This window comes from Stegastes partitus, unplaced genomic scaffold (genome assembly GCF_000690725.1).
Source record: "Stegastes partitus isolate 25-593 unplaced genomic scaffold, Stegastes_partitus-1.0.2 Scaffold392, whole genome shotgun sequence".
Classification (NCBI taxonomy): Eukaryota; Metazoa; Chordata; class Actinopteri; family Pomacentridae; genus Stegastes; species Stegastes partitus.
The window spans coordinates 62,907-84,521 of NW_007578123.1; the positions used below are offsets into that span (position 1 = coordinate 62,907).

The following is a 21,615-nucleotide window of genomic DNA, read 5'->3' on the forward strand; positions in this document are numbered from 1 at the left end:
ACCTTCTAGCTGCGAGGCGACGGTGCTAACTACCGAGCCACCTCGTAAAGTAAAATAAAATCTTATTTTACAGTCATGGGTACCAGAAGGGGGCTGCAAGGTGTGCAGTTGTTAGCACTGTTGCTTCGCAGCTAGAGTTTGCATGTTCTCCCCGTGCAGTGTGGGTTCTCTCCAGATTCTCCGCCTTCCTCCCACAAGGTCCAAAAACATGCTGAGGTTAATTGGTGATTCTAAATTGTCTGTAGGTATGAATGTGAGTGTGCTTGGTTGTCTGTCGTAAGTGTCACCCTGCGATAGACTGGTGACCTGTCCAGGGTGTCCCCTGCCTTTGCCCTAAGTCAGCTGGGATCGGCTCCAGCCCCCCCATGACCCTAGTGAGGATTAAGCGGTGTATAGATAATGGATGGATGGGTACCAGAAGCTGTCTCTTGAATATATACCCAAAACTGAGTACTTTTATAATAATAATATTTAATATTTAGGCAATTACATGTAATTTTAGGTGACTAGCTATCATTTCTATATATGCACTGTTTCATGTGGTTAAAACATGTTGAATGCTATGCTATGCTATGCTATGCTATGTTAGCCTGTGGAGTTTTCTTGTAAACAATTATGTTTCTTAACTTATGTTGTATCTTTGAGACTTAGTGGTTTATATTGTTACTGTTCCTTTCTTCATAATTTAAAAATGTAAGTTCTGAATATTTGGAAACTAATAATATGTTGTCATCTACATTGAGTAGCATTGTTTTTCTCCCCACCTCTGCTGGTGCTTAGCTACGTTTTAAGGCGTGTTTTGGCCACCAACAGTCAATCAGTAAAACAGGCTGAAACAGTCTGCAGAAAACTGTGTCTCCTGTTTGTGTGAGAGCATAATGGAGATCACTCAGTATACTATTTCTCCACAATGCTAATGTGGGTCACAGCTCCACCTTACCTTAAGGCAGAACAGCTAATGGGAAGTTGGCATCATCTTTTTAAGGCATCCTGTCAGCTCCACTTTCTGATAAATGGAGATTTTGACCTGATGCCAGCGAGTCAGTCGTTGTGAATCAAACTGTGAACACCGAGGATGTCTCTGACTAATTTAAATGTAATCTATCTAGTGTTTGTCTGCAAATTTCACAAATTGTTGAACCGACACACGAACCATCATACCCACCTCAGAGACCATTTGTCTTTAGTGTTTCGAAATTAAAACACAACATCCCCTGCTGGCCTCCTCTATTTCAGCTGGTCTGCATTGTGCACAGACAACCTGTGGCATCTCGGTGTAATGAAAGTACGGTGTCAACTTGCCACAAGGCAGCTCAGGAATGCGACATGCAGGACTACCTCCAGAGCCAGGAAGCCTCCCAGCAGCTTTCCTGCCGCATTTAAACATCCCGGAGGTGTGCTGGTGGAGCTGACAGCTTTTAAAAATTGTGGTTTACGTTGAGCCGCCGTCCACCTCAGTCCTGTCTGCACGGTGCTCCAACGAGTCCAACGCTGCAGTGTTTATGGCCGCCGCACACCGCTGCCCTGCTGATTTTGTTTTGAGTCATCGCATGCTCGTGGGAGTCCATGGTGGCACGAGCTTCCAGTTCCCACTTGCACTTTTCTATGAGCTTGTTAAACTGCGTCCAGGCAGACATATGCAAAATCAGACCCAAGTAATTAGCTGTCAGTCAGGGTGTTGTTTAACTGTGCCACTTTGTTAAGAACATCGAAGGGTTTCCTCACTTTTCACTGTGTTGCTGGCGAGTCGGACGAAGCAGCATCTGGTGCATTAGTCAATAAAGAGCGTGTTTGCAGATAGGCTTTGTTGTTCCACTTCACTCTCACACTTATTTGGACCCAGTGGGTTTATAGAGCAGTAAAACGCAGCCTTACCTAACCATCAAAACAAACACGCCTCTCTTAGAGGTGTCAGGAATACTGTAAAACTGACCGCTTCCAACTGAGCCACATTTTTTCTTTTAAAGTCAAATTCCAGTCATGTATGTTATTTTTACGCTGCCTAGTGGTTCCCTCTGTACACTGCTGACAGTGACAACAACAGAGAAGTGTCTTACTCATCATCAGCGCCTGTAATCCCTGAATTAAAACACTCATAAGCCTAGTTTTATAGAGCCTGGCCAACTCAAATCTTCTAATCCCCACAGACACTTCCATATCCAATTATTCAGGCAGGATGAGGCCGAAAACCCTTTAACCAGTCTAGCTGCTCAGTTGTGGTGGTAACACATGGACTGTTTAACTGGTTTGCACCCTGCGTTGGATGCAGACGTTGTACCAAAAGCCTCCTCTCCTCCCTCTCACTCCCTTCCTCCCTCCCTCTCTGCCCGAGTGACCTATTTAGCAGCAGCAGCAGCAGCAGCAGCAGCAATCACAGACGATGTGCTCAGAGAGTTCAAAGAGAAGAGGAGGGATCTTAAATGTAAAACACCTAACTGAAGGCAGCGTGTTATTGTGTTAGAGCAGGTGTGTTTAAGTCAGAGCAACATCACTCCTCCATTCATTCCAACAGGCATTAACAGCTCACTTGCATCATTTATGTGCATCTGGTTAAAACAGATGTGCATCGTCGCCCTCTGCTGGTTGGAAGTGGTTTAACAGAAGCACACTGTTGTTTCCCTCCAAAAAACATGCTGTTAAAGTGTGCCATTGCGCACACAGCATGAGTTCATTTTCATCTTTTTTGCAATGAAAGAAAGTAACATTATACATTAGGTTTCATTAAGTATAATTATGAGGTGCTTTTACCTCAATATTTTCATTTTTTGCTTCTTACACGCCGCATTTTTTTTGATGAGCTTGAGTAACTTTGCGGATTCAGAATTAAAATGCAAAGAATAGTTGACAAAGTAAATGATAGCAATAATCATTTACAAGCTGTCCAACAGCCTATAATGGAGTCCAAATTTACACCACCCTTATAAGTTTTATCAAATCGTTTATCGGTGCATTAAACACATCAATGCATTATAATCCATTATTCTGAAATAGCCCATTTCTGCATTAAGAATTTTTACTTTTGGTACCAGAAGTACATTTTTTGCTAGAATTTCTTTCCACACTGCAGCACTGCCACTTCCACATGTGAGTTCTTGTTCCCCTATTTATTTCTGTTTTTTCTGTACTGGTTTAATAGTAATATGTGGAAAAGAAAAAAAAAATCATTGGGTTAAAAATGATCCAATTTTTTATCACCCAGAACTAATAGGCTTTTAATATTGTAAATGAAATCTGGTTCATTTAAACCAGTAATAAAAACAACAAAGTCACTTTTTGCCCCAATAATGGCACAAATTGACCGTTACCTGTAACTGCAATATGTGGACATGAAATTCAATATGCATTGCGAAAGATAAAGGCACTATTAACTAACTACAAATCGTAATATGCACATTTGAAAAGAGCTTAAATAGATTATAACATTTCACAAATATGCACCAGTTGTATTAAATATGTCACTAATGGTTTAATATTATTCAGGCTGCAACTAATTTTCATTATTAACATTTTTTCTTTATTAATTTGTTCTATGTTTTTTTGTGTGTGAAATGTCAGAAAATGGTTAAATTGCCCGTCACAATTTCCCTAAAGCACAAGATGAAGTGTTCAGATTGTCTATAACTAATTAATGTTCAGTTTATTGTAGCATTAGACAAAGAAAAGCAGAAAAAATGCCATATTTGAGAAGCTGGAATTATGACATTTTTGGTATTTTGGCTTTATAAATGACTTGAATCATAATTTATGTATTCATAATTATAATTTGCCTCTTCCTTTCACCCTTACTTGTTTCATAATCATGATCACTAACGTGTTCCGTCCATCTTTTTCAGATACTGTTCGATCAAGCCCAGCGGTCTGTGAAGCAGCAGCTGCACAACTTTGTGAAAGAGTGAGTAAACCCGCGATTCACAGTGAACCAGTCAGGTATCCCTGCAGGATTTTAGGTGTTTTAAAAAATTCAGCACATTTTCAGAAAGGCAAAGTCCACGACCTTGAAAAGGCAAACATACCCTTGTAACCCCCGAAAACCTTTTTGTTGTGTTCAAATATTAAACACGGTACAAGTTTCTGCAGCCCAAATCTGTTGTCAGAGACGTATCATGAGCACGGCAGCTAAAGCAGGCGACTGTGGAGACCCTGCTGAAATATCTTTCTGTCTTGAATTGCAGTGGTGATCTCTGTGAAGTTACCGTGCCGCTTTCTCACCTCAGCTTTGTTCCTCTGTGTCTGTCAGGGATGTCCGGAAGTTTAAAGAGACCAAGAAGCACTTTGACAGGGTGCGTGAAGATATGGAAATAGCGCAGGTGAAGAACGCTCAGGCGCCCAGGAACAAGCCTCACGAAGTGGAAGAAGCCACCAGCACACTCAGCATCACCCGCAAGTGCTTCCGACACCTGGCTCTGGACTACGTACTGCAGGTCCGATGAATGGCCGAGGCCTCTTCCTTCCATCTGTGTAGTGTTTAGTTTGGTGGCGTTATTAGAAGCAAGTTTCTAAGTAAAAGTGCTCAGTAGTAATGTAGTAAATGCCCCCTCTGATTGATGTCTTATTATGTACAACATAACTGGTTGTTGACACTGATGCATCAGTTAATCAGCAGCATTTTACTGCTGGAGCTGCTGGAGGTGAAGTTTTGACTCATGTATCTGGAGTCAGGTGACTGGATCGCTCCTCGCTGTTGCCAAATAAATCTGATGGGCCATGAGTTGATTAGCTGAAAAGACAAGATTTGGATCTTGGATGGATTTTTCTCCAAATCCTCACATTTTGTTATGAAATTTGTTATATTTACAAATTTGGAATGTTTTCATTTCTGTTGTCTGTTTGGAAGATTACAAATAAACTACCAGACTGAATTTCATGAAACTTGGTGGAGAGGTGAAGCATGAGCCAAGGCAGAGCCCATTAAACTTTGATGCAGGTCCATATCTCTTTGTTTAAAAATACGAGACAGCATTGACTGGGCGGAGTACTCCCTCCCTACAAGTTTAAACATCAGACTCTGCTTTTGTCCAACATTTCACCTACCGAGATAGTAGGAAAGCCCTGATTTATTCTTAAACAATGCACTTTATCTTATGTGTTTATTTATGGAAACTACCTGCAGAATCTGGGTGATAAAATCTAAAATGAGCATAGTTCTTTGGATTTTGGCAAGTCTGCATCATGGAAAGTTGTTCTGCTTTGGATAGTTGCAGTATCTGTTCACACTGAACAGACAACAGTCACCTGCATTGCTTTTGATACAGAAGAAAGAGTCTGAATCGGTTGATTAAGATCTAAGACACTAATTATGAGATGTCTCAGTGCTTTATTTTACTTCGTAATGACCCTGAAAAGAAGTATTGTGACGTTTGTGGAAAATCTGTGTGAACAAATCTGCTTTTATCTGTTTATAACCAAATGATAAATGCTGTCATATTCGTTTGCATTCCCACTTGACAGACTCATGTTGCCAGTAAAGTACAGTCAGGAAATGACCGTGATGCAGCCTGTTTGCCTGCAGCGACGTCTCTGTCCGTCCTTCTGCTTGTGTGACACATCCGTCGCTCTGGTCATGTGCAGCACGGGTTTATTTTGCTCACAAGTTGTAACGTTGTACCCATGACTGCCTGCGGGAACAAAAGCAGACTGATTCAGAGCGATCGCTGTGATGGCTGTGCCCTCCTTCCTTTCTTCAGTTTGTCTGCCGACAGACTTCTCTCACGGCTCTGACCCTTTTGAGTCTTAATCAAAAGTGTCTGCAGGCAGAAGAGGTCAAAGCTGTAGGGAGATGTGTTTTATATGTAAGTGACCTATTAAATGTAGCACAAAAAATCTTTAAGGTTTGGATCAGTTCATATATACAATGAAAAGGCTTAACCCTCTGAACTCTGTAACCTGCTGGCGGATTTGGAAGACATGTTTTCTTTTATGAAATGGCCGAAATTACAACATTAATCAAAGCCAGAAACTGTAAAAACAGAAAGAATTGTCAGATTTATTACTTTCTTCTTGAAATACTCATCTGTGAGGTGCTGTTCCATCAGAAAACTTAACAAATCTAAGCCTAAAATTATGATATTTTATCAAAGTCACTTTATTATATATGTTTTCTTTAAAACTTCACCAGAAGTAAACTGCTGGCACCGACCAAACTTAGTAAAACCCTAAAAATTCTGTGCTCCTCAGCATAACTGGGAAGGCATAAATGACTCAGCTGTGACAAACAGCCACGTGAAAAAAAATCACGGACTTTTTCAGCTAAACTGCAGGCGGTGTTTACACAGAGCAGATAAGAGAAAAGTATATAAACAAGTTAAAAATGTAAGTAGTAAAATATGCACAATATGTTGAGCGACCATTTTCCAACAATCTCAGTCACACTTCTGGGAACTTAGCAAAACTTTGTACATATTGATTCTAGTTTTGTTTTTTTCAGTTTTTATAAATTAATTAAATATGCAAATTCAACTTTTTATTTTTCTTTGTTCGTGATTGATGGCATTAATCTATCGTAGTGCACAAAAGACATGTCCCTCCTTCTAACCGTGGGTGTGCTGTTTCTGTAGACCTGCAGAACTTTATGTTGCAGTGAAAAATTAGTGCACAGTGACTAAATATGCACAGGAGCAACAAATGCCCAGAAACTGCTTGAAGTTCACAGAATTAACTCAGGGATAGCCCTCAAGAAAATGTTTATTAGGGCATATTGAAGCTTGTCTTGATTTATATCTTGTCCACTAGAGGGAGTCATGTCAATGCCTTGTATGTGTCAGAAACACTGTATAGTACAGCAAGGCTTTTGCAATCTTATTTTCATCTTATGTTTTTCTCTGCAGATCAATGTGCTTCAGGCGAAGAAGAAATTTGAGATCCTGGATGCTGTAAGTCAATGCAGATACACCATCACCCTTCATCTTTACAGTATATTCTGGTCTCAGCTCCTCCTAATGTTCATGTATCTGTCTTGTTCAGATGCTGTCGTTCATGCATGCCCAGTACTCGCTGTTCCAGCAGGGCTACAACCTGCTGGATGAGATCGACCCCTACATGAAGAAACTGGCCGCCGAGGTGAGCAAAGCATCGTCATCGTCATGGTTACCACCACCTCAGACACTCTGTTTTGATTGATCCTCACTGAACTACAAACAAGGGACACCTACGTAATTTGTCCCGTATTTTTTTCCCGCTTAATGATTGAAACAGTTTGATGCATTAGATTGTCTAATTCCTTCTACTTCCCTTGAAGGAAAACACTCATGTTTTGATGAAGCAGCTCGTTTGTTGAGAACTGATTCAGCACTTCATTACTGAACATTGATTAGTTTATTAGCTAGTGGAAAGTGTCGCAGTCAGCTGCTCTGAATCTCTCCAGCTCTGTGGTGTTTACTGCACTATGTCACAGTTATGTCACTACAACATGCATACTGACTTTTGACTGAAGCGGCTTGTTTCTGTCTGTGCAAACTGACTTTCAGCTGGATCAGTTGGTGATTGATTCGGCCATGGAGAAGAGGGAAATGGAGCATAAACATGCAACCATTCAGCAGAGGGTGAGTTCTTGTTTTGTTTTAGTTTTTTTGTGTTTTTTTTATAGGTTTCATGAAATTTGCAAAAACTAAATTGAAGCAAGCTTCCTCAACATAGGCCACAGAGTGGGTTGAATTAGATTTTTAAACATCTCGTCCTGAATATTTCCCCTTCTTTGTTGTACGCTGTTAAAGATTACTGTTTTGGAGGAGTTTCTAGTGTAAATTTTGAACAATTTAGTCTATTTTCTTTTCTTTTTCTTTTCTTTTCTTTCTTTCTTTATTTTTTAACAGATTTTCCATGTTTTGTTAACTTACAGATTATTGCTAGTAAACTGAGAATAAAAATATTGATCTACATGTTGACTGTAAAAAAAAGCCAAACAAAAAGGAAAAAACAGGACAAATCTGTAGATAACATCCTCATCAAAAATCTGTATTTTTTTAAAAAAGATTTTCGTATAAAGAGCAGACAGTTTTATCCAATTATGGCTGATTGGAAAAATAGATTTTTTACCAAAAAGAGACAGTAAATGTGGATAAAGAGAGTCGAATTATGACATGCTGTAAATAGTCCAGTTTTTGCTCCAGCCACTCAGCCACTGGATCGCCCCTTGGAGACACTTATCCACTAAATCTGGGATTGTTCGATAATGGATTTTACTGCAGGAGGAATTTCAGTGAGCAGCATCACACCTGCAGAAAACACTGTCACTGCTTTTGCCATCTGATAACAAGTCGATTTTGTTAAATAAAACTTAACTCAACAGACATATCCGATTGTTTAATCCATCCATTAAATGCAGTTGCCTAATTGAATATCCCTATACAGTTAATGTACAGCAAATTGTGAGGAAATACAAAATAAACATATTTCTACATTATATTGCCTCTACTGGTTTCCATTGTACTCTTTTTGCCAGCATGATTCTGCAACTGGTGCTAAGTTGCCTTCTGAATAAAAAACGTCTCAAATTTGATGTGGATGTAGAGATTTCTTTCTGTCTCTACGCTGACCAGAAAAGTGGAGGAGGCTTTTCAGATACACTAATGTGATTTATTTTGAGCCTGAGGATTTGTGGCAGGTGCTCCCATGCAGTTTGTTTCTCCTTCTCTTCATGTTTGTTTTCTTTATATTTTATTCTGAATAGGATGGTTGTAGGGAATGCCCTCGTGTTTGGACTCTTTAGTCGGTTGGAAGGTTGCCACTGAGCTGTTCTGACACACTAACAGAGGGTGAATGTGCATCACACCTACGTCCTATATCCAGTCTGCCACTTGGCGCGATGCGTCTGTTGTGACTGGGGAGGGATTAGACCTGGGCAGCTGGGAAGTGTTTGATTAATCTCCCTAACAAGGTCCAGGCATTGATTAAAGCATTAAATCAGGTGGAAGTAAGTGTTTTAAGATATTAATCCCACTGTTGTCTGCTGTAGATGGCAGTCCTCAGCACATGTATGTGCTGATGCAGAAGCAGGAGCCTCAAAGCTCTTTTAGTCCAGAGAAGTGCTGACTTTATGGATTGTTCTGTGTTTTTAGCAGAATCGATGGCAGTGTCGAACTGTTTGGTTGGTGCAGACTGAAATATCTCTGGTGGATTGATATGAAGCTTTATACAGACATGGATGGATCCTCTGACTTTTTGTTCTTAGTGGATAATCTTTAATATTTATTGGATTCTACATTTGCTACAGACATCCATGACCCTCCTTCAGGATGCATTTTCAGATTTTACTTTGTCAAACAAACAATAACTGACATGCTCAACTGAAAAATGGGTGCTGACCCACAAACCCACAAAGTCAGCAGCACTCTTGATTAAGTATGTAGCGCTTGCTATGCAAAATTCAAAGTGTTACACACTTAACTGAGGTTTCATTTTGTCTTTACGAGTCTTCAAGGAGGGTCATGTGATGCATGGAGTCAGCCGCTTTGCAGTTTGTCGAGTTGTACTGCAGACAACTTTTTTCACCTCCATCAAGGTTCAAGAAAAATTGCACAAATTTTAAAAGATGAAAACTATCATGAGATTAACAGATTTATAGCAAACTAGCTTTCCTCCAAAATGTGGCATTGTATTTATTATCAATCAATATGCCGTGTCAGTGTCTATCACACATTTTCCTTGTTTTTTGGGCCTGACAAATATCAGATAATGAAGTGGAACTGTTGTCATGATTAAATATGACCTTCTGGAATCTGTTCCTACTGAAATTTGACAACTCTTCAGTCAGACAGTGGTAGGACCCAGTTTGAAAAAAGAAAAAAGTTTGCCTCCATTCCCAGAATATAAATATAAATAAGACACTGAAATGTAATTTTTCCTTCGCATAATATCTAGAAATATCCCAACAGCTCTGGTGAAGCTCAGAATTTGTCCAGAGAAGCATTAATAGAAATATTTCCACCACATAAACCTGGGATCTGTGTGGAGCAGCTGAACTGTTGAATTTGTAGAAAACAGATGAACATTAAATCCTTGTTTGTAAAGTACTGCTGCTGTATTGCTTACATAGATGTGCCAATTACTGTCAGAGTAAAGAAGAATTTATTGATTCTGCTGCTGTGTGACGCACGCTGCAGGTATTTAATAAAGTCAGAGGAAAGACACACAACCAGCTGTGGGCAGCAAACAAGACTTTAGTAGGTATATTGATGTTTCTGCAAAATCTCAAATCAGGTTCAGTGAAATCAGAACCACATTAAGCCAACACGACATGTCGATACGTTATACAACAGATGCCAGGGTGGTGTAGCGCTACATGGACACAAGCAGCCCCACAGCTGGGTCACTTTGGTGACTGTGTGTGATGTTGAAACAGCGAAAACACCCCGATGACCCCAGAAACCATCACTGATGATGTGTTCAGGGGCATCAAGGTGATTTACTGTTTGGTAAAAGATGTGAGACAGGGTGTCATAGACAGGAATTAATGTCTTATGACAGCTCTGATGATATGGTTTGTAAGAAGAAGGCAACATATAACATTTAACATATTTTCTGCTGTATATTCAGTAATGGAAGGGACAGTGAATCACACCGAACCACAAATAACAACTTCATGGTTGTGTTAGAAGAAAACTCAGAAGATCATCAAATTAATCAGGATTGCATGCTGGTTTTGATATTTAACTCTCTGAACCCCCAAACAGTTTCTGAACATTTTTTGTTCTTTGTTCGTCACATTTTTACTCACTGTTGGCTCATTTCTTTACTCCAATATAAAATCCTGCATCTCAAGCTTCACAACTGTGTAGAGGAGAGCAGAAAATGTAGAATGTTTCAAATGAGGCATGTAAAACTCAGTGATTTTAATGAAATATCAAGATTTTAAGCTTTGATTTGCTGAAGTTTTTTTGATGAGTGGTACGTCACACATTAGTGGCTCAAGGAGCATCGGAAAGGTGACAATCAGGAGAAATTCTTTCAGATTTTAAAGTTTCTGGTTCTGATAAATGGTGAAACTTTAGTGCGTTTTTAAAATAAAAAAGATAACATACATCTTAAACATACCATCAAGTCTCAGGGTTCAGATGGGTAAAGTATAGCTGTTGACTCTTTATTTCATTTTGTTCAGCAATGATTTAGCAGCTCTATAAATATACTGTATATGCTGTGTTGTTTAAATAATGAAATCCATAAACAGGGGGTGCACTCCCTGTCTGGCATCTCCTCCTTTAATAATTCAGAAAGCCTTATTTTCAGCGGGCCAGTGTCTGTCTCCTCCGTACCCCAGGATCAGTGACCATCTGTCAGACAGCTCGAGCCAGCGCTCTCCCTCCAGGCGCTGTGGTGTGGTGCTGTGGACAGACCCACAGGGAAGGGCTGGGTCACATGTGGGGCCAGTTATTGATCCGTTTGTGCCAGAGCTGTTAGACATTATGCTTCATACAGCATCCATCACCAAGGGACATGTGGTAGTAAAAAATAAAGGTCACAAGCTGAAGCCATGTTGAATGAATATATAGTTGTTCGTGTGTAGATGGGTGATGTTTTTTGTTGCTGAAGTGTGATTGAAAGCCAGTAAGGAGGATAATCAGAGGTGCAGTGAACCTGAAAGATTAGGGTATTATCTCCATTTAAACCAGTCTGCCGTTGGAGGCTCTAATGCTCTGTTTCTTCTCTTTTCTTGCATGTTCCCAATGCCTCCATCTCCTCCCAGACCCTGATGCAGGTGAGTACGCCTCCATTTGTTTTCCCATTTGAATTCAAATTTTTTAAAAACTTGAAGCACATCTTTGGTTTGGAGTGTGGGCAGATTACAGCGTAGCCCACAGTGTTAGCAGGGAACATTAACAAACCCCTTTGAAGTTTTCCTCCTGCTGTAGTTGGCCTCTACAAGCCTTGAGGGCAAGCCGAAGTGCATCCTGAATCATTTATACAGAACAATTAGAAACACTGAACTTAGTTTGAATGGCCTATATAGAAACTGTCTGTTACATCAGCCACTGAGAACAGATCATTGCAGCGTCCTAAAATAGAGAACAGAGTAACTGCACTGAATAAGCCTGCACAAAAAAAAAGTCATTTAGCTTCTCCTTTGGTACTTTTTCATAAGGTTTTTCCGTCATTTCACCAGCTATCTGACTCTGAAATATTACATAACAGATTTTATGTAAAGCACATTATCATTGTATTTTGTTTTGTATTTGCCATCTGCTGCGTTTAGAACAACGTGGCATACTTTGTTATTCATTCTCCTTCTTTTAAAGAGATTTTTATCCCCTGTTCCTTTTCTTCCTCAACACATAAAGTATGTGCAATAAGCCTTGTGTAAACTTACACAGGACAAAGGGGCAGCCTTTACTCAGCGCGAGCAGAAACCAGGGGAGCAGAAAGGGAGTTAAAGTGCTCCATTCGTGAACTGCCACTATTGCTGGCCGGGCACACAGTGCAGGGAAAGCATCTAAATGCCAGAGCCATTTATTTTTAACGGCAGGTTTAATGGAGAAGTCCTGTCCGAGGCCGTCAGCTCTGCCTTCTATTCTATATTTCTGTGTTTACATCACCAGCGCAGCGCCGCTTGCTGCCGCTGTGCATCGCTGGGTTTATTTTTACCGTGAAGCTCCACTTAGATGTTATGAGAATAAATGCTCGTATGTTTTTTTTCATTGTCAACTTGTTATTGCAGGAGACCACTGAACCACAGGTTGATTTATAACACAGAATAGTAATTAATTATATCAGAAAAGCCCAAAGTTTGCAGATTTTCTTATGTTTTTCAGCACGAGAAAGCAAAATTAGTTGAACTATATGTGATATCGATCCCTGAGCATCAGCACAGAACTTACAGATTCTTCCAAGTACCTTTATAATTTTTGTTGGTCTCATAGCTTGTCATTTCTGACGGAATAAAAAAAAATGTACATCTGCTGTAGCTCAGCACACTACTTCTCTGATGTTTCAACATCAAATCATTATTTTAAAGCAGTTAATGTTTTCAAAAGCCAGATAATCTGTAGTCAAAAAGCTACATGTCATTCAGCTGCCTTTATTTTTCTGTACTGTTCAAGAGTTCTCTATAGTAGTCAGTGGTTCTGATTCAGTTCATCTCCATCGACTGTTTTATTACAAATTGACCCTATTTACTCGTAATATTGCCTTCAGGCATTTCAGACATTGATTTTTTTAAAGCTTCAATGGGATACAACATAGCTGGTGTAGATCACAAGGTACAGCTAACAACGTCATACCATTGTCCTATTACAAAGAAATTCTTAAGTCTGGTGTAGATCACCTCGCATTTATTCATAAATCAATTTCTTACACAGCTCACAGAGGGTTCAAATATTGCTTCGCGTGTCTAATTGTGTAGCTCATTGACAGCACCCCTAAATAAGCCACTGAAGTTCAGGATGATACCCAAATATTTGAAGTGGTGAATAGGTTCTCGGTTATTTCTAGCATATTAAGCCACAACAAGATGGTTGTAAAAGTCCAGCAGCCCTAAAGCAATAAGCATAAGTAATTTAATCTACATAACATAAACACATAATACAACATTTAGGGCAGCCACTACTTTTTCTTTTCATTATAAATTTATTATTTGCCTGACAAACTGATTAAAGATTTTGACCCTAATATAGTGACAGTCACATGCTTTTTCAGCCAGAATACCAAAGACCTTCAGTTTGTGATAATGCAAGACAACTTAATATATTAAATATTCACATAAAGAAGCTGGACCCTGCATTTTTATTTTTAATTTTTTGCCAAGAAATGATTAAAACTATAAATCAAGCATCAAAATATAGATTATTTTTGTGTTCTAAGTTTTTTTTTGCAGCTCTAATCGAATCAGCCCGAAAATGATAGTTTATGAATTCATTTTTACATCTGGCCACTCTTTCTTGAAATAAAAAAAAGATGGTTTTTCTCTCTCTCACTCAGGAATAAAAAAGGTTTTTCTGTGCAGACAAAAATAACTCAGCCCTGAGCTTTCATTAGACGAGGTCATCAGATGGCAGAAACATCAACCTCAACACAGCTCAATAGATGAAAGTCATTGTTCCAAGGATTCAGAGAAACCAGAGAACTGTGTGCAAAGGAAAGTTTTCTCATCCTGCAGTCAGGGACTCAAGTGGTCACTGATCCGTTAACATGTGCTCTTTAGGACTGTTGTTCAATCGCATTTTTCAATTTAAGCATTAACTTGATCCTGTCTGATCACTGCAGGTTTGGCGCTTTGTCATTTTCTTGTGCCAACTTCTTTCACACTGGCACAATAGATCAAAGGCTGTGGAGTGTTTACTGTGTTGTGATCTGATATTGGGATGGTGTGTGAAAAGATAGCTTTGTAGTTGAGTGGAGCAGGTTGGTAGTGGATTAGGTGGAGGCGGTGAGGCAGGTGTCCGGCAGGTACGTACGCCACAAAGACGTAAGTCTGTGACAGATGAAAGCTGTTCAACTGTAGTAATAATGAGCCACAGAATGATCCTACAGACAATAAACAAACGCTTCACAGCAGACTGAGTAATCACTGCTGCCAACTGGGCTCACCATTTGGTGTTCCAGCTCTGCAGCCTGGCCTGCAGGCCGACCTACGCACAGCAGCAGCAGCAGCAGTAGCAGCAGGTGGATGAAGCATCAGGACATGTTGTCTGCATCATCCGGTGTTCCCTCCTGGTTTATTTTCTGCCTGCTGCTCCACAACAATTTACTTATTTGCTCGTCACATTTGGAAGTCTCCCGCTCGTTTAATAATTCACTGATGTTCAGTTTCTGTCTGTGTGACGTTGCATCATTAAAAATAGATGATCTTTGTTGTGGGCTTGGGAGATTGCAGTGCAGAGTTCCACCCAGCGCACAGCTTGTTCAGCGTTGCCTCAATGTCTGTGATGTGCTACTTCCAGAACAGAGAGGCTGCAGGTAAGACGCATCGACTTGATTTCTCACAGATTTATTAGTTGCACTGCGGGGACTGACGTGAGCAGAGCTGCTGTCACTGTAGATGGTAAATCAAGCTCTCAGTCGGGGTTGTTTGGTGATCTTGGCTGCCTGCCAGATAGTTTCCCTCTGGGTCAACATGGGGCTCAAACTCCCACCTTCTTCAACGAGGGAGGTGTGTTTAGGGAGTTCTAAAACTGCAGCAAACCAAGCGCTGAAGTGTCAAAGCAGCCTGCTTGTTTTTGGGTCAAGAGCAGCTACAGTAGTGTATGGTGAGGTCCGCTATTCGTCCGCAGCACCCTGCCGTGGATACATTGGCAGCTGTATGGTAATTAGTGGTAATCCCGAGGCTCAGAGTACAGCAGGCAGGTGGTTGCAGTGGAGGGCACACATGTCAGTGTTGGGATTACTCTCCTCGCTGCAGCGGCACAATGTGTTAGCCTCCGCCCAGAGGGATGCAGCATGAAGACAGACATGCTTCTGCTCTGAGAAACCTGGTCTCCTAGAGAAGTTTTCTTGCCTTCTTTGTGGATTTTCAATGTTGCTGGAACACACTAAGCGTTTGAAAATGAAGATCTTTTGCCACTGGGACCACAGTTTGGTGGGTGGATTTGAAATTTTTAAGATACTGTTCAACTTTATTCTAAGAGGAATCGTGTCTAACTTTGTATCTCGGTTTAGCTTTAAAGCAAGAGTGCTGGTAAAGACTTCCTCCTTTGTAAGATCCTCTCACTTTATCTCTGTCTCTCTGATTCCCAACTCTTACTTTCTCTCAGCACAGACTCAGATTAAAATTTCCAGGCATAATCCTCAGTAACGTATGCAAACTGTATGTACATATGTAAAAATGAATGTACTTTGGGTAGATGTGTGCACAGGAAAATGCAATCATGAATAGTAATTGATTCATTAATATATGTATGACTTGTTTCACTTGAAGGAGTTTGGTTATGAAACGTTGAATCCAAATATAAACTGCTGATTTAACTTTTCCCAACTTTGTAAAAAAAAAAAGAAAAAAATGCAAATTTAACTTTTTGTCCTCTCAGTTGCATTTTTTTTCTTATTTTAATGATCAGTTATGGATGTGTTAATTTCCTTAGGTGTCGGTTGTGATTTGGTTTACAACAAATGGTGGCTTTGGTATAAAAATGTGTTGTCACGCATTGTGATTTTGGGCCTGTGTGCAGGAATTCAGCCTTTGTTTTTATATATGTATACAAGCTAAAATGCTGACGTGTGCAGCGCAGTAAGTCGTTCTATTATTCACACAAGCAGTAAGAAGTTAATGGTGTGTTGGGAGCTGCTGTAAGGACATATACTCTGTTATGAAACAGCAGAGTAGGTGAATGTTGTTTTTATATGGGTCACTCCAGCAGAGACGTTCACATTTTCTCTGCATGTTAACAAGAAACAGCCTGAACTCGGCCCGGAGGGAAGACAGGGTCTGGTGTTTTTCTCAAGGCTACATGCTTACAAAGTTTGAAATTCAATTATGGATAAGTTAATCTTCTGTCCTACTGTATATTACATTACTTCTAAAATGTAGGTTATCAAAACACTCCAATTTCAATAATGCATTTGTACTCTCTAGAATCCTCTAATTTAGGGTTCAGGGCCATAACTTTGCCCTGAGCTGTAAATACCTGTGTACCACTTTCTGTTGGCATTAAAGTGCTCGGCTGTTAGTCATGAAGAGGTTAGAGGCTAATTTCATCCGAATCACAATGCTTATGTAATTATCTGCGTCACTCTCGCATCTGTTGAGTTATGAAACGCCCCAGTGTGCCACACAGGAAGATGGCATGCAACTTCTATGCATACATGGACGCACACGTGACCGTTTCTACATGGTCGCACAATTTATGATGAGTCGTATGTGGACTGTACATACAGTAAAGTGCACATCGAATGCTGCTGGTATTCCAGGAATATCTCGCATGCAGCGTTTTCCTGCAGAAGACTGTTTAGTGTTCTGTTTGGTGATTACAGGGTTAGAACAAAAACAATGATCTCCATCTAAGACGACTTGGGTTCATATTGCTGCTCTTTCTCTTCTCCTTCAGGACTTTTCATATGACGACTCTAAAGTGGAGTTCAACGTGGATGCTCCTAATGGTGTGGTGATGGAGGGCTACTTGTTCAAGAGGGCCAGCAATGCCTTCAAGACCTGGAACAGGTAACCACCACAGCTAGAATCTCTATATATGTTCTGTGATATATCACGTTAGCGGATTATACAGATAAAATTCAAAATGAAACGCTGTATATTTCCAGTAATGTTAGTGTTCAAGATAAAATAAGATAAAAATGTTTTATTATTAATCATGAAGGAAATTCTTGAGCCAGATATTTCTCAGAACAAAATTACAAGAACATGAGAATAAATACAGTGCCTAATAGAACAGCAAGAAGTTAAAAGTAGGGGACGTCAATAAGCTAAAATAAGATAAATATTGAAAATTAGGAAGCAATAATGGCAAAAGTAATGCAATTATATTAAACATGATTCTTAAACTGGTATTGCACAAACTATTCAGAAATTATTACTGCAAATAATATTGATATTTTTGTTCAGATTTAAGTATCAAGCTTATATTGTATATTTCACGCAACGCACAGAATAATCCTGATATAAACATTTTATTGATACAGGGGAGGAAATTTATGTTACTGCAGCAGAGAGACATAAATAAACAGATAAAGTATTGTATAAAAAAATCAAATAAAACCTGTATTTTTTAACCAAAACATCAGACTCTGCACAATAATGTCAATCACCTTTGCAATATTACTTTCTCAATAGTTAATGCAACATCAGAATAATGTGTAACATTTCAATTTTATTTGTAATATTACTTTACTACTTCAGTGTCATTGCCAGTAGTACTTCTAGTTCTATTTAAGCTATTTTTATTTTAGTTTAGTCATGTTACATGCTCTCATTGCTTTTCCAGTGGGACGGCATTTACTCGGTTATGTAATTTTTATGAACAATATTGTACACAACAGTTTTTTTCAGGATTTACAAAGCATGTCATATCTTAAATTAGTTTGGTGCTATATGTAGGTTATTGTAAGACAATAAAACCAAACCAAGTATAATATGCATAGATATATGTGCTACACTAAAGCATGTAGTGTTATATGTGCAGTATAGGTAATATACACTAACCTCACAGCAGAGGGGTCAAACTATGTAAGATGAAAGTGCTAAATTCAACAGAAAGTTTGACTTTTGGAAACAAAATCTGATGAAGGTAATCTAAGCTCAAAGGTCCACTAACCAACTTTCAACTATATTACATCGTTCTATCTGAGCCTAGACTGTCTCTATGAAACAGCAACTTAGTTATCATAGCTGATCACTGATTTGTGTAGAAATTACGCTCCTTCTGTCAAATCCAGACATTATACATGTGATTTTAGAGTGACTTGCAGTTCCTGAAGATATCATGAACTCTGAAATCATTGCAAATAAACGTCTTTAAACCTTTTTAGAAATTGCAGAAAAAAAGATGCTTCTCATAAATCCAGCGCTTTCCCACAGAATCCTTGTGTTTTCATGATTTCTTCAGCATGAAAATGATCCTGTGATAGTTGTCTGTACGTCCAAGGGTGACCTGCAAACAGAAGCAGCTAATGGCTGCTTTGGAGTGCATTTAATCGTGAAAAGTTGTCAATATTTGAAGGAATATGAGCGAAAAAAGTGTAGTGCAGTGCAGTAAGATGTAAAAATGCCATACATTAATAAGACTGTGATATGAAGCAACCTTCTTGGTCGCCGGTATCCACAGGGGTTCATCTCTGCGCACTGACCCTTCAGCATTTGTAGGATATCCATCTAAAATATGTTTTATTTATCTCCCCCTCTCTCTCTAGACGGTGGTTCTCCATACAAAACAGTCAGCTGGTGTATCAGAAGAAGCTCAAGGCAAGTCCATATATCTCTAAGCTGTCAGCTTTCTCCCGGGGCACAGCGGGCTCTGAGAGGTTAAGTGCAGCTGTGATGTTTTTTAACACGATCTCCACTGAAATCCATCATTGCTCACCGACTGCGTGAGTCAAGAGATCTCTGCTCATAACTGAGAGCTCAATCTGCAGCCAACAGCGTGGCTTTTTCTGCCTGACATCCGTGTGTGTAAATAATGTAATGGAAAGGTACGCTGAGGCTGTCTGCTGCCAGGAAAAATGTTTTATCAGGGAGGAACAGCTGTTTTCTACCTGTGTTTGGGCTGTCGATAAGCAGAGAAATGAGAAGTCGTGTTGTGTTAGCAGGATTCTCTGACGGTGGTGGTGGAGGACCTCCGACTGTGCTCTGTTAAACCATGTGAGGACATCGAGAGGAGGTTCTGCTTCGAGGTCGTCTCCCCCTCCAAGTAAGGCACAAAGTCACTGCCATACAAGCATCATAACCACACTAGCAGCACTGTTCCAGCGATCAATCGGTTGGTCTACACTGGTCTTAAATAAATATCTTGTAACTAATCCGTTGCCATGAAATGTTGAATACACATTCATGGTCTCCAGACGATGAAGCTCACTAACTTTGGTGATCCCATGACTTTCCCTCTACTGCCATCATCAAGTCAGATTTTTTTCCTGGTGCTTTGGTTACGGCCAAATACCTGCAAAATTATTTTTATACAATTACAGAGCTGGGAATTGAATGATTGAAGGGATCTACAACAATTTCCCTGAGGTTTACACCAAAGGGATCAATAAAGTTTTATTCGATTCTATTCTAGGAGAGGACAAATGTTTTACCTCTTGGCCCTTGAGAATGACATTGTGTTATTGGGACCCCTGTATTGAGGGATTGAGGGAGAAATTACAAAAATTCAGAAAACATTAAATTCTCAAAATTATGCCACAATATTATAAATTATATTATATTACAGAATTAAAGTAAACTCAGCACCACTATCTGAAAAGACACTGACCCTACATTGAAATTCTAATAAAACAAAGTAGACTTAGATGCTAAAGTAAGATGGTAAACAAAAACACAGCGCTGAGTATCAGTATGTTAGCATAGTCACTGTGAACATGCTGGGATGCTGATGATGGCATTTACCTCAAAGCATGATTGTACCTGAGTGCAGTCTTACAGAGCTGCTAGCATGGCTGGTAGACTGTGTACCTGTGTAATCTGTTTGCCTGGGCTTTAGGAAATCACCGTAACACCAATTAAAGTTAAGCTATACAAGTACATAGTGTAGCTGTACATTGTGTTTAGTGCTTATTATTAACTATTAGCATGCTAACATGCTCATATCATTAAGATATATGTTTGCATGATCACATTACCTTGAAAATTAGCCATTTTATTGAAATTTTATTAAAACATATTTTAAGTTACGCAAATGCTTGTTTTGACCAGTTCTTCAATTCAGTGCTGTTTAGTTAGCTTTAGTCACAGCTTAACACTGTTTAGCAAATGTTCGCTGCTAACATGCTAATCTAAGGTAGTGAACAAGGTAAACATGATTTCTAAACATTAGCATGTTATTTTCAGCATTGTTAGCATGTTAGCAGGGTGATGTTAGCATGGACAGTTTTACAGAGCTGCTAACATCGACTCATATTACTTTTCTTTTACTTTAATCGTTTTCACTGTACACCAGGAAATCAACATAGCACCTCTTCTGGTTAAGCTACACGATGCTTGTTGACAAGGGCACAAGTCGTAAAATTGAGTTATGTCATTTAAATCTTGCTAAACATAAGTTCAGAGACACATTTCTGGTTCTGTTTAGCACAGTTACAAGCTGAACTGAGATACCTGTAGCTAACATGATAAACATACAGGGTACAGTTTAGCATGCTAGCATGGTGATATTAGCATTTCCCTTGTTTGCCTTACAGGAGCTGCATGCTTCAGGCTGAGTCTGAGAAGCTGAGACAAGCGTGGATTCAGGCCGTTCAAGCGAGCATTGCTTCAGCCTACAGAGAGAGCCCAGACACCTACTACATAGAGGTGGGTCACATTGGATTAATGGTAACAAACTTGCTTGAGGGATAACAAATATGCTTTGTAGCATGTCGAAAGCTCATTTGTTTAACGTGTACAAAAATAAGGGGAAAAAATCCTTGTGAATTTTACTTTGCTAAAAAAAAAAAGCAATGATGAAGTTGTATTGCTACTTTGACTTCAATGAATTTTTGCATGTTGAATGGAGCCTTTACTGAACTCTGTTACTAGGCATTAACACAGATATATTGAAGGCCCACAATCGTAACGGATGTTTTTGTGTTTATTTTTAGCATCTGGACAGAACAGCCTCTCCATCCACCAGTAGTATTGATTCAGCCAGTGAGCCGCGGGAGCGCAGCGCCCGAGGAGAGACCATCCTGCAGCGCATCCAGTGTCTGCCGGGGAACGAGCAGTGCTGCGACTGCGGTCAGGCCGACCCTCGCTGGGCCTCCATCAACCTGGGTATCCTGCTGTGTATCGAGTGCTCCGGCATCCACAGGTACTTGTGCTGTATTTGTTCTTAAACATTTTACATGCTGTGCACACTACAAAAGTCTTCATCTAAAAAGTTATTTCAGATGGTTCAGAGGTTTTTGCAGTGTAGGAAATAAAAATATCAATATATAAAGTTGTTCATGCTGCTGATCTGTTCATGCACCAGTGATGATAACCCATAAAATGAATAAATAATAACAATATAATACTCCAGTGCATGTTAAGTACCCTAACTTTTGATC

At 39.6% G+C, this 21,615-nt stretch overlaps 1 protein-coding gene across 2 annotated transcripts in view; it reads left to right on the forward strand.

Annotated features, from left to right (window-relative positions):
• The window catches only part of LOC103359731 (arf-GAP with coiled-coil, ANK repeat and PH domain-containing protein 3-like), an 86,776-nt gene that overhangs the window by 49,553 nt on the left and 15,608 nt on the right, over positions 1 to 21,615 (forward strand). For both annotated transcript variants that reach the window (XM_008285230.1, XM_008285231.1), the window contains exons 5-15: positions 3,834 to 3,892; positions 4,238 to 4,421; positions 6,825 to 6,869; positions 6,961 to 7,056; positions 7,464 to 7,538; positions 11,678 to 11,689; positions 16,968 to 17,080; positions 18,784 to 18,835; positions 19,180 to 19,280; positions 20,770 to 20,881; positions 21,169 to 21,377. In XM_008285230.1, coding sequence (XP_008283452.1) covers positions 3,834 to 3,892; positions 4,238 to 4,421; positions 6,825 to 6,869; positions 6,961 to 7,056; positions 7,464 to 7,538; positions 11,678 to 11,689; positions 16,968 to 17,080; positions 18,784 to 18,835; positions 19,180 to 19,280; positions 20,770 to 20,881; positions 21,169 to 21,377 — 1,058 coding nt within the window. The remainder of the gene's footprint in view (positions 1 to 3,833; positions 3,893 to 4,237; positions 4,422 to 6,824; positions 6,870 to 6,960; positions 7,057 to 7,463; positions 7,539 to 11,677; positions 11,690 to 16,967; positions 17,081 to 18,783; positions 18,836 to 19,179; positions 19,281 to 20,769; positions 20,882 to 21,168; positions 21,378 to 21,615) is intronic.